A 13,652-nucleotide genomic window follows, 5' to 3' on the forward strand; every position below is an offset into this window, starting at 1 on the left:
CTTATCCTACATTTTTAATAGAAATAAATAATATTCATTAATATTAATAAAAGAATTAAAATTTACAAAGGTGGGATACTCGGATCCATCTCGGCTTCAGTCAGTGTAACACTAGTTCGAACAGCCTTGCATTGAGAATATCTCTGTACTTTTATTTGATGGAGGGATATTCTCAATGCAAGGTTGCAAGTTCCCTTTGTTTGAATGATTAGTTATATGTTGTGAAGTAACTTATAGTCTGTTATTGATTGGTTGCTCTACCCTGAAATCACTGTCTAGGGAAGAGAAAGTTTAATTCATCGAGGGGTGTCGGCTCAATATTATTTTGGTCCCACAGCTGTGACGGCCTGATTTTGTGTTATTCCATCAGTTCTACGGAATATTTGATGAGGGTATCCAATATCCAATATGAAGTGACATGTGACATTACTGTTCTGAAGGGTTAAATGGATTGCACTTGCACCCATAATTTGGTAGTTTCTTTTTTTTTTTTTTTTAATTTTATGTTGCGTTTCATTTCTTTCTTCTGTTGTTTTATTTTCATATATGATTGAATTTGGTTGTCTTATTCATTCATTGGTTATGCATTTTTTCTTTTTCTCCTCATATGGGTATTAGTTTTATTTTAATTAATTTATTTTTAATTCTAAGAATGGCCCACTTGTGACTGATCCATTAGACAGGCCCATCAATGTGACCCTATATTTTGTACTATTTTGTATGTCATATTTATTTTTGTACTTTTTTCAAACTGAGCCTGACTCTCTAAATAAGCGACTGGTGGAGAGTAATGGGCCCCGGGCACTGTTTCTCCAGGCCTGGACTTATCCTGTAAAAAGATTCTCAAGCTAGCTAGGTCATCTCATCTGCTATTTTATAGACGTTTTCCTTTGTGATTTTTTTACCGGTTTTAAATAAATTAAATCAAAACTATCTGATTGGTAAATAGATTGTTTTTCAAAACAAAAACACAGAAACATTGGTTGTGTATGTGTTTTTTTTTTTTATTTTTTTGAATTTTGAAGATATCTTTATAATAGGAAGTCAAGAGCTATTTACTTCTGAGTTATGCTTTCTTGAATAAAAACTAGTTAATAAAGAAGGGCTACAAAATCACTAAGTGATAGAGATTTTTATTTTTTTGGACCTATACAATATCTCATCATGCAAACACACCATGATAAGAAGAAGTATGTGCATCTTTACAAAAAAAAATTATAATAATAATAATTAAGAAGAGCAAGATTTTTTTCCTATAGAAATGGAGATTAGGGAGGGTACATCAATGGGTAACCCCTGATAAGAAGGGAAAATAACCAGGATGGAACATTTTCAGCATTGGGTGGAATGCCAAACTCTAGCAACTAATTAAGTCATGGGCAACACCATTAACTCTCCTTGATTAATGGGCAACACCGTTGTCAAGATGGCTTGAAATAATCCAGCTGTGTCACAAAGAAGTTGGTTCTGTTCAAAATGCAATTCAATTCCCATGAGAAACTTTATTTTGAAGAATTGGGTGGTGTTAATGGTGAAAGTTTGGCCAAGGAGGAAATAACAGGGATTTACACCTTTCATGAGTTCAATGCAGTTCTTCCCATGTTGTCATCTTTCTTAAGGCTCAGTTTAGAAAGAGTACAAATACAGATATATATAGTGCAAATGTATACAAAATAATACAAAATATAAGATTTTGCACTCTATATATTTACATTTATACTCCTTCCAAACTCAGCCCAAGCAAATTTTGGTTGTTAGATTCCACGCTGAGATTCCTACATCCTTTAATAATTAAACTACCATATATTCTACTCTTGAATGCATTACTCCATTCTTTTATCTCTTAGAAGCCACGGAAACCTCACAATTCCAGAGCGATTAAAATATTAATGCTTGTTCGCATGGTCAATGGAAAATTATGGTTCTTCTGGTTTCTTATGGAGCTCTCTGTGGACTTGATGTAATTTCAAAGAATCTTTTTTGGCCACAGTTATGGAGTGTCAAGAAGTCGCCGATTCCAGAGCTAGTAATGGTGGTAGGATATATAGTAGTAATCATGTAATCGATATATTAGAAAACTTGTCTCCTTGTAATATGAAAATGAATAATACTTTCCAAATAAGAGATTGTGTTTGCCAATCCCACATGAGCCTTATTTTGTCAAATTTTCTCATTCATGCAAGTTATTAAGCATTTAAAATCTATTTGGGCGAATGCAATGGTGAGGATTTGGGAATCATATTCCATTGAATTTTGTTGCATAATATGGAATTAGATTCAATTGAATGGATCTATTTTCGTTTGGATGTTGGTTTTGAATCATTTGGCGAACTGGGTCTATATCCAAATAGTAAAAACTCTCCTTTGATCTGCGTCCGTCTGGATTCCTTTTCAACCTTGCACTCGGATCATGGGTCGGATCTTGGAGGGATGTCCAAATCTACACTAAATTTTGTTACTATCTACATAAATTTGCCCACTTTAAAATATGGATCCTTTGTGATGATCCATTCTTCCCTAAGCTAGAATACTATGTCGTACACATTAATTATCAGGGAATTAAGGTAGGGGAGATAGAAAAGGGTGCACATGTTTGATCGCAGTAAATTAAAACATGAAGTAGAATAAAGTAAACCCAAAACAAAATTAAATAAGAAATTGCATTTTTTTTCATTAGCACTCTAATGCATTTGTACTAATGCAAATTAAATTGCACTGCAACTAAACGCAGCCTGAGCAAAATCGCCATCTCAACTTGTGATGGCTTAGAGAGAAGCAGTCGTTGGGATAGGTAGAAAGGCCCCTTCAGCCCAGACTGACCCATGAGAAGAGGGGTGGAGAAGGGAACATGTGGGACTCTTTGGAGACCAATCCAAATGTTGCCACATGGAAGATTCCTGACTGGTTTTTGACTTGTTTCATAAATCATCCGACTATTATACATCTTTTGCTGAGAAAAATGGACTTGTTTGGATGTTGAGTGATTATGGTACTTACAAGTTGAAACACTTTATGGTTGTAGAATTCACGTTGATACAGCTGCTCTCTTACTGGACCAAGATGTGACGGCCCATCCCCCGCCATAATACAGATACCATAGTCTTCTCTTTTGAATTATTCAAAATTTGTCTGTGTAACTAAATAAAAGCTTCTCTGGCTCCAATTTAGCTTCTAGGTCCCTATCTCATAGCTCGTCCCCATACTTAGACTAAATGCTCCTTAACAGCTCATTCTGTGATTTCAACCCAGACTTAAATCTCTCAGAAATTTAGAATCTTCTAAACACCAAACAATTATATAGTTTTGGTTGGTTAGATATCAATTTCATGCCTGAAAATTATGCGGAAAATCACTTTCAGCATTGTAAAGCTGCTAAAAATATAGTTATTACGTAAAACCCCCAAAGCCTTGCAAGAACCAATAGAACTATCAGAAAAATCCTACCCAATGACATTCTACCTCAAAATTCTAGATAAATATACATGTATTTTATAGAGGAGTCGTTAGCTTGTCTGAATTCGATTTTTCAAAAGTTTCCTCAACCCAAATGGGGAAATACTAGAAAATTACAATTGAGCTTTGAGATTACTCTTACTTGATTGCAATGGTTGTTGACAATTCAATGAAAACTTTTGTTCAAAATATTCTTTTAACCATCCGAATAGGGTTTTTTAATATATATTTAGAAATTTGCATTATTAAAAATATTTGAGAATTGAAGTACAATTAAGTTCATTTTATATATATAAAAGACAACTTTATTACTTAAGCGTGAAAATGCAACTATATGGCCATCCTTCTCATTGGTTGAGTACAAAAAAAAAAAAAAAAGATTTACTATCACTTGTTTAATTCGATCAAAGAAGGCTTTATCTATCCAACTCCTTGGATTGCGGTCCATTCGGCCTGAAACTGAATTGCCTGCCATAACCTTTGTGGCTCTCCTGCTGCTGCAACAAAATCTTTGTTTGGGTTAAAAATTAGAATCATAAGAAATATTAAATGAGACGGAATCTGCTCCTCACACACATCTTACCATGTATTAGGAACATTTCTTATACTTATTAATCATTATTCACAGGAGATGTTTTTAATATACAGCAAATGTGCCTGTCAGGCACCCTCAATGAGGAATAGATCCCGCTTCGCAACAAACAGGTTCTGGTGAGATCCATGCCATTTAACCCCTCGTTACACGTGTAAGGGTGCAGTGAGAACATCTGAGCAACTAATATCCATACCTTGGATTTTGTATAAACAATTTTTACATTTTCTTTTTTAGTAATGAAAAGAACATACAACATATCATATCTATACACATAATCCAAAATACTTTATCTAATTCTAAGGTATTGCTATTGCTTAAAAAATCTTCATTGATACCAAATATGGCCTTAGTCGATTATTGATAAGGTTTGGTGAGGGTTTCTGTTATAACCCAATATCTCATGTAAATTTGGTTTGAATTAGGATGTAGTAAGATGGTTAGAGTTGGTAAGATGTTTGGTAAAGTAATCAATTTGCCAATTATGCTTTCTCATTCTACGAGATTAGCAGATTTGGCAATCATGAATCACCGTAAGAAATGGCATTTGTCAAATCCTCCAAATCATTAAGGAAACTATCACTCTGGATTTTCGTGTTTAAGAGCGATTCTCAAAGTCAGGGGAGGAGATAGCTTCTTGGGATCGACGGATGATAAAAGTGATTTCTGTCATGCCACTGACATGTCAATAATGTGTTAAGTTCTACATGTCAATAATGTCTTAACAAAATATTTTTGAACACTTTACCAACAACATCTAACACCACACATCTTATACATTATAGGTTCCACTTTTATATGCGTCCCAGTTTTATAATTACACGTGTAGTGTCGGAACAAGTTGGTAGGGTATTGGAACTTGTTTTCTTGATAGGTTATTCCAATTCCATTATTTCATCCAAACACGAATTGGGATATGCTCCTCATATTGTATTCAATCATATACCATTCTATATTGAAAACATCTCTTGTGAATAATAATGTAGAAGTATTGGAGATGTTTTTGATATGCGGCTGGAACATGTAAAATTGGTGTGAGTAGGGATGGCAATTTCTACTACCCGTTGATGGGTACTCATCCCTATCTCCCTTAATGGGGTGTTTTTTTTTTTTGCTTAAATGACAAGCTTTGGGGCAGGTACAGGTTTTGAAATTCTATAACCCGTATAGGTACGGTATAGTATTAGGCTAAATCCAACCCTCCCCGACCCGCATATTGTTGGAAAGCATATAATTCAACCCTACAGGTGTTGAATTTAATAATATTTTGAATTTTATGTGAATGGTGATTGATAGTTTGTCATTTTTACGTGTCTTAATCAAATAATTAGAAATCTTGATGCTTATTTGTGTTGTTTTACTTATTTATTGCTTATATATGTCAAAAATAATAGGAAATTAGATACGGGTTTCAAACCCAACCAGCCCCTATATATCATTAAATGCAAAGAGGGGAGGGTTTTGCATTTTCATGTACGAAGAGGGTTTGGATTCTTAAAATCCAACCTATTACGAGTTTTGGGGCAGATATGGGTTGGGAGGTTTAGGAAGGCGGATAGGGTCTAGAATTAAAAAAACCCTCCCCGAACCTACCCCATTGTCATCCCTAGGTGGGAGGAGCACTCTGTGAGGAATAGATCCAAACTCTTTACAAACTAAGAAATTGATGATTCCCTGCCTCAAAACGGGTGACTCCTTGCCACCCCCACCCCCCAAAAAATGGCGATTCCTCATCAATCAAAATATTGGTTATTCATCTATAAATGATTATAAGGAATCAATTCCCTTAATCCTTACCTTATACATAAATATGATATAGTGTTTGAATCAGATAAAGCTTAGGCTTAGTTTGGAAGGAGTACAAATACAAATATGTACAGTGTAAATGCATGCAAAATAATACAAAATACAAGGTTTTGTACTTTACCTATTTGCATTTATACTCCTTCCAAACATAGCTAATAAGCAGTTGACATGTGGACATAACAAGGTGAATAGACGTACACCTCAACATCCCCTGCCACCTCGGCAGGTTGGTTCAACATTCTCGGCCACCTCGAATAGCATCGAAACCCTGGGTATCTCGGGATGATCAAACTTGCCCAAAGTGACACGTAACGATCCTCTAGAAGTTTCCTAGATGTCTCCAAACCTTTCGGGATCACGCCGCATAACCGTAGGCATTGTCCTCATCTTGTCCAAATCGGAAGGAAATGGTAAGCCTCATCAATTAGCGCACTTTCCGCCTCCTAGGGCGTAACGGACCCTTACGGCGTGGTCCGAAGATTCTGGGAGCGTTTCGTCAGACCCACGACTCTCAGCTATATAAGGGCAGTAGCCCTTGAGACCCAGGTACATGCGACTGTTTGCTCTTTAACTTATTAGCATACAACTTCCAGCTCGCATACGAAGATATTGACTCAAGCATCGGAGCGACCTCATCGGATTAGCCACCCCAGATTCTATGATCCATTTATCTTGCAGTTCGACTAGCCAACTAAACTACCGACATCCAGGTTACCCTCCAGCTAGGAGCATCCTGGTCGTCCACCATCAATAGCCTTACCCTTTATTTAAGATTGTTAATGGATTGGATCATGTTAGACTTCAATCATGTCCAAATAAGAAAATACTGATTTAAATTTTGAATTGAGAATGGGATGACTATATAGCGGGCTGTGGAACCAATGATAACATATGGTGCTAGTGATAAAATATATGGGACCTATGATAAGAGGTAAAGGTTAAATGGTTGCAATCTACATGTTTAAAAAATAGAGCATTATCATTGGTGGCACAGCCTAATGAACAGCTATGTATTTGTAAGTGATAGACTAGAAAACTGATCTTGCTAAAAGAGGTTCATCAATACTCCTATCAGGTTTGACCCAATATGACCCCGTTTTGACTATATTTTTAAATTGGTAACTTGGCTGTAATATGTTAATTCCCTTGCTTTCTCTTTTAAAATATCTTCTAGGTTGTTATAAAAGGATAACTTTGCCAATTACAAGCCAAAATAATATTTGAATGGGTCAGATATGTCAGGATTTTGAGTTAGTCCAAAGCATTTGATAATCCCACCTTTAAATTGTGCTTAGTGTCAGTATTGTTTCTACTTTTATTTTTTTTGCTGCCGCATTGTTGTTTCACATCACATATGAAGCGCTTCAATCACAAAAGGGCATGTATATATGAGATTGATTATTGATGTTTATAGTTGAGATGTCAAATTCGATCAATTCAAAATGTTTTAGCTAAAAACACTAATGATACCAAACATAAATTTATGGGTTTGACACTAAGAAATATTGTAAATCTAGAATTTTAAATATTAATCTAGCCATGAAGTCAAGATCAAGATTTTATTAAGTAAAACACACCTCTTAATGTTTTTCCATAAATTTAGAAGGAGTACAAATGCAAATATGTACAGTACAAATACAAACAAAATACAAGGTTTTGCACTCTACATATTTGCATTTGTACTCCTTCCAAATCCAACAACCAGCACTTTGGGGAAAAAGGGGTTAGGGAGAAATTATTACCGGTGCATAGCAGCGAATAAAAAAAAAATCTAAGAACCAAAATCAACTAAGGTCATGTTTGGTTAATTGCTTTGGGCCTCATTCTTTTAATTCTTACTCATTCTGGGCAAGAATGAATAACATTAGTTTTTAGTTATAAAATTCTTGCCATGGGCCATATTCTCTTTAGAATGAAAAATCAGCACACAACACAAAAATTGAGGTAGCAGCAGCATGAAAAATAATTATGGGTCATCTTGCTCATTTTCATTCTTTGAGTAGACTTTGCCTATAAAATTAATGCCATAGATGTTTACTAGTGGATTACTATGGAAGTACTTTTACATGAAATCACTTTTATAAAAGTACTTTTATAATAAAACACTTTTATGAAAGCACTTTAATAAAAACACTTTTATACGAAAGAACAGTTGCAGAAGTACTTTTATGAAAGCATCTTTGTAAAAGCACTTTTATGAAAGTACTTTTAGAAAAGCATTTTTAAGGAAGTATTTTTACATGAAAGAACTTTTACAAGAGTACTTTTAAGAAAGAACTTTTACGAAGTACTTTTATAAAAGCACTTTTATGAAAGTACTTTTATAAAAACACTTACAAAAGTACTTTTACAAAAATACTTACTTTTAAGAAAACACTTTTATGAAAGTACTTTTATCAAAATATTTTTTATGAATCACAAAAGCACTTTTATAAAAGTATTTTTACATAGGACACTTGTTAGTCTGAAAAGAATTCGTTTTTAGGAAGAAAGCATTTGATTCATAGCAATATTTTCTCACTCTACCTATTTTTATCCATTTTTGTTCATCTTAAAATTTCAACTTGGATAAGAATAAAAATTGAACGAAACATGTCCTAAATTTACCACTTTTATTAATAATGCAGGTACAATTGCTACAAATCGGCATGGGAAAAATCAAAATGATATCAATCAGTAGGGATTTGAAAATCCACCTGAAAATGTAAAAATTTTGACAAACTAATTGCATGTTATAGAATTCACATCCGTGCCCCACATCACATTCCAACCGTGGATCGAAATGACAAGTAGAGGATGAGATATGCATGTGGGGCGTGCCTCGATGTGATCTCGTTGCTATAAGGTGTAAGATTACAATATAGTTGTATGCAAACCAGAGGTAGAACGTCACAACCCGAGTGTGTAACATTTTCCAACGGGGTGGCGGTATCGAAATGACATCTCTATCTTGCAATAATAAAAAGCGAAGACATCAAGCCAACAAGTAGCAAATCAGAATCGTTCAGTTTATCAAAAAAACGACCCCGACGATTCGTTTAGGTTGTGTTTGGTTTGAAAGAAACCTCTCTACTTTTTCCTTTCTCTACCTTTTTCTTTCAAACCAAATACACCCTTAGATTTTTTCGCTGTTTAATTGTTATAATAAAAATTGTTTTGTGGGGCTATGGGGGCCTATCAAAAAAGGCGTAAATGGGACCTATCAGAATAGGCTGGAGCGCAGCAGCTGTGACTGTGAGCTATGCAGGAGCAGGACTCTTACACTCATTCCTCCAAATCTTCCGCGTTTGTCGCTTCACTTTACAGGCCGCTCCCTACGGTCTAACAGTGTAAATGGTCGGACCTTGGAATCGATTGAGATTTGTGGAGCGTCACGCTCCGCACGCGCCCGCGCTCAAACACTTCCAAATCCTCCGTGAGATAGGATAGGAACAACCCGATACACGTGCGCGCTTGAAAGACAGCGTATGATAGACGACATAGACGAAGGCCGACTTGCGTGCGCCGACCTGGCACTGTTAACCGCTCACTTTCGCACGAATGCACGCGCTCTTAACTAGTAATCGTTAATTAATCTGAAATTAATTAAGTAATTGCAGAAACAAAGAAGATGATGAATGAATATTGAAGAAGAAGAAGAAGCGTACATGACAACTCATGAGGTACTGCAGCAATTGAGTCTGTGGCCCGACAGCAGGCGATTTGACTTTGGCACGGACATTAAGAAAAGCAGTGGGCCAGAAACCTTACAGAAATGGTCCGGCCTTTGCCACGTGTACTGAAGACCCGGCCTTATATCACTCTCTTAATTAATTAGATCTCATCCCCCATTTTCTTTACATAAATTTATTAATTTAATAAACCTTTTTAATCTTTATTTAATTGCTCGGGACTTGTACCCCGAAAGATTGAATGGCTCATGGGCCATGCATGGGTACGATTCTTCCAGTTTCCCCTACTGTAGAATTAGAATAAGCCTTTTTTATGGATAATAATTACTATTAATAAAAAAATCAAGCCACCAGGGATTAGATAAAGTGTTGGGTTTCCTAATTTGCCCTTGTAAAATAATTCCTAAATCCACAAGCTTTCCATCTTCGGGGAGAAGGTCAAGAAAAAAACAAATAAAAAAAATATTTTAGAGTAATTTTATAAGCAGAGACGCAGAGACATGATGGGCAAGTTGCAGGGCACTTGCTAAGATGAAGGATGCATTTGGACAGATTGATCAGTTTAGTTTTGAGATTAGGTTCATGAAATGAATGGAAGAGATGAATTAGGAGTTTTTAAGATGGAATTAATATGTAAAGACTAAAGACTGAAGAGTTGGGTTTGATTTGATTAAGACTGATTAATGCAAAGCATGGTGCGTGTAGGTAGCTCATTGTACTTATCGTGGGTGAGGAGGAAAAATTAAAAAGGACAAACCAAGGATCGGAGATGAGATGGTCAATTAGTACAGTGCCCACTTAAAAGAAGGCTGTTCGATCCCTCCTTTCTCTCACTTTCTCTTTCTCACACCTTACGCTTTCCATTGGCCGACGCAACACTGCACCACTTGCTCCAACAAACAAGTACCGAAGCACATACACAGACAGAGAAGGAGTGAGAGAGATGCTTGCTTGTGTGACAACTATGGTTTAGATTTCAGAGAGAGAGACCGAACGAGAGTGAGAAATGGATTAGATGGGGAAGGCATCGATTGCATCAGAGAAAGGGAGAGAAAGAAAAAGGCAATGCTTGAAGAAAGAGTGGACTTACAGGAGGTGCAGCAGGCGCACAAATGCACAATAGCCTCGAGTGGAGAGAGAGGGGAAAGAGAGAGAAAGGATGGCTAGAGAGAGAAAGAGAGTAGAGACTGACACACACCAACAGGACAAGTAATGTGCTGTGGACCAGACGTTTTTCACTTTACTTGCACTGTACTGTGTAGCCTCCCGTCCTTTGTTTCTCTCTCTTCTCTCATTCTCAATTCCTAACTTTGCATCTTTGTTGTTTTTTTCTCAGAGTCTAAATAAAAGTAGCCATGCTTGATGCTTGTTTCTGGTTAATTGAGGATTTAAGATTGCGGGAAGGATTCCAGGCAAGCAAAGAAACGTCTGGACATCTCTCACCGTGGGCATGTTAAATGTCATAGTGTGCTCACAAGACAACAAATATAAGGGCAATAATTAGGGATGGGACCAGGTTGCAGGGCGTGGGAAAGGATGAACATGACCTTGTCGGTGGTTCTGCAGAGAGTCCCCTTAATCTCGTCAGTCTCTCACAGTCATAACTCCTCCCCCAGCACAAGCAACCAATCTGTTTCATGTTGGATTTTAGATGGGCGGTAGGAAGCAAAGCCCCATCTCATCTCCAACCACAAAGTTTTCTCTCTTTTTATCTCTCTCGGTAATTTGGGGTGTCTGCATTAATGCAACCAGGAGAGGTTTATGGCTTCATGTTCACAGTCAGTCACAGCAACCCCTTCTTGCTTTCTTTCTCAACAGTGGATATTGTTTATTGAGAGGTAAGGCTAAGGCACTGGCACTATCATATAAATTGGGCTAAATTAGTAGGCCCCATTTTAAGCTCTGCTCACCTGTTTTGAGTTTTCAGGGTCTTTGTGTATTTTTGGGAACAAGGGAGCTTAAATCTCCTTCAAGGTATCTCTACCTACTGCTCAATTGCTTGCTTACGTCTTGGGAAAAGGGTTGAATTAGCTGAATGGGTTGGTGGATTTAGCACCCACAAGGTCAAAATCAACCCAAATTTAATTTTATAGGGAAAAAAGGAAAGAGACTTAGTTTACTCGGTTGATAATCTCTATTTGATTAGTTTATCTCTGTGATTAGATGAGTTGGGGTTCGGAACAGAAGGATCCATGGGTTAAGCCGGATGCATGAAGACGATGGTATAGCAGAAAAGATTAAAATAGGGGAATTTTGAGAGCGAGAGTTCGGGTTTACTGTAGATTTTAATGGAATTGAGAGGCCAAGACAAGGAAAGAGGGATGCCAAGTTCTTTGGTTTATAATCCTCCCATTCGAGAATCATCCTCCAAGGTCTCCTCTTCTCATTCAGTAATTTCCACAGGACTGGTGGGAGTAGGAGAAAGAAGAAAAGATGGGACTGGTAACGGCACTGCGATCCTTAACCCGTCTCAAACCCTAGATCATCTTCAACATCAGCATCTTCATCATCATCACCATCAACCACAAGGGCAAGGGAGAACTCCAGACCCCCCAGAGCCAGATCCAGTTCCGGTAGCAGTTGCGGTTGGTGCAACAGGTGCACCAGTTGCAGGTGGATCGAACTCAAGGACGCCGCCGTCTGCTCCAACAACAACCACAATATCAACGATCCCCAGGACAGCCACCGGTGTTCGATATCGAGAATGCCTCAAAAACCACGCAGCAAGCATTGGCGGCCATGTTGTGGACGGCTGTGGAGAATTCATGCCGAGCGGAGAAGAAGGGACCCCAGAAGCCCTAAAATGCGCCGCTTGCGATTGCCACAGGAACTTTCATCGGAAAGATATGGAGGGGGAGCCCCAATCGGGGGCGAATTGTTATTACTACTACAATAAAAACCACGGCGGGTGCGGAGGCAGAAGTAGAATCCCTCCTCCTCCCCCTCAACTACCTCCTCAACCTCTTCAGCAACACCAAAAATTCCAACTGGGCTTGCCCACCAGTCCTTCAACAGGGCCAATTCCACCACCCATGATGATGGCCTTCGGCAGTGGAGGTGTTGGTGGGGGAGCCACCGAGTCATCAAGCGAGGACCTCAATGTGTACCAGTCCAATGCAGCTGGGGGAGCTACACGGCCTCTGCCACCATTCTCACTGTCAAAGAAGCGGTTCCGGACGAAATTCACGCAGGAGCAGAAGGACAGGATGTTAGAGTTCGCCGAGAAGGTGGGATGGAGGATCCAGAAGCAAGATGAACCAGAAGTCCAGCAGTTCTGTGCTGAAGTGGGTGTTAAGAGGCAGGTCCTTAAGGTTTGGATGCACAATAATAAGCACTCCGCCAAGAAGCAGCAGTTGTAAGACGAAGTACATCTGTTTCCGTTGATTACACGACATAGATAAATAGATAGATTTCCAGAGAGAGAGAGAGAGAGAGACCTAAGAGTGAAGAGTGAAGACCACCCGCTGTTGAAAACATCATCTTGTATTATTCTCTATTTAACCATCCATATTGTGATCTCGCCGCTTTTCTCTTCCTCTTCTTGTAGCTCGCACTCTTGAAACAGAAAACAATAAAAAAGGTCCATCATCTTTTCTTCGTCTTTAGAAATGATGGTGGTGGCGGTGGTAATGTTGAGAAGTGTTTGTAATTAAATTTTGTCCAAGATTCTGGCTTCCATCGGTCGCAGCTCCCAGTTACCATATGGAGAAAAATCTCTCTTCAAACTTTTCGGCCTTATTAGACACGGCAAGGGAGAAATCCGATCCTGAGAGTCATCGTTTTGCATGCTGCCCATGAAAAATGAATTATATAATTTTTATTGAATTTAATCTGTGTTTGGTACCCAGTTCTCTTTGGGTTACACCTCGCGCTCTTTAATGTTATACCTTAAGGCACATGATGACATGAGGTGGGTATTAAAATAATTTAAGGCACAAAAGTACTATTTACAACAGCACTTGGTGCAACCTACAGACGAAAGATAAGATTCGAACTTGCAGTAGGACTGATCATTTTGACCTTGAACGCCGTCCTCCGTCCGGTAGGATTTAGAGTAAAATCTCGCCAACATGCCAGTTATAGTCAGTGCCCTCTGTATTAATCTCTTCCAAATTACGGTACATTGGTGG

General features: G+C 38.0%; 1 protein-coding gene across 3 annotated transcripts; it reads left to right on the plus strand.

Moving 5' to 3' along the window:
• The first annotated feature begins 10,276 nt into the window (after window positions 1–10,276).
• HB24 (homeobox protein 24) lies at window positions 10,277–13,131 on the plus strand. 3 transcript variants are annotated; one of them, XM_088981221.1, is made up of 3 exons: window positions 10,277–11,360; window positions 11,450–11,585; window positions 11,686–13,131. In XM_088981221.1, exon 3 carries the CDS (start codon window positions 11,811–11,813, stop codon window positions 12,879–12,881), a length of 1,071 nt encoding a protein of 356 aa, XP_088837347.1. In that variant the 5' UTR covers window positions 10,277–11,360; window positions 11,450–11,585; window positions 11,686–11,810; the 3' UTR covers window positions 12,882–13,131. The 3 variants fall into 3 exon arrangements, with proteins under 3 accessions (XP_088837347.1, XP_088837339.1, XP_088837330.1); XM_088981213.1 differs by having other exon boundaries at window positions 11,450–11,496; XM_088981204.1 differs by having other exon boundaries at window positions 11,450–13,131.
• The last annotated feature ends 521 nt before the right edge of the window (window positions 13,132–13,652 follow it).

This window comes from Nelumbo lutea, chromosome 1 (genome assembly GCF_056320005.1).
Source record: "Nelumbo lutea isolate HS-2025 chromosome 1, American lotus-T2T, whole genome shotgun sequence".
In the NCBI taxonomy this organism is placed as follows: Eukaryota; Viridiplantae; Streptophyta; class Magnoliopsida; order Proteales; family Nelumbonaceae; genus Nelumbo; species Nelumbo lutea.

Bases quoted from the DNA above. Each gene is read 5' to 3' on its own strand.
- HB24 (XM_088981204.1), top strand. From the start codon at position 11,811: ATGGAATTGAGAGGCCAAGACAAGGAAAGAGGGATGCCAAGTTCTTTG.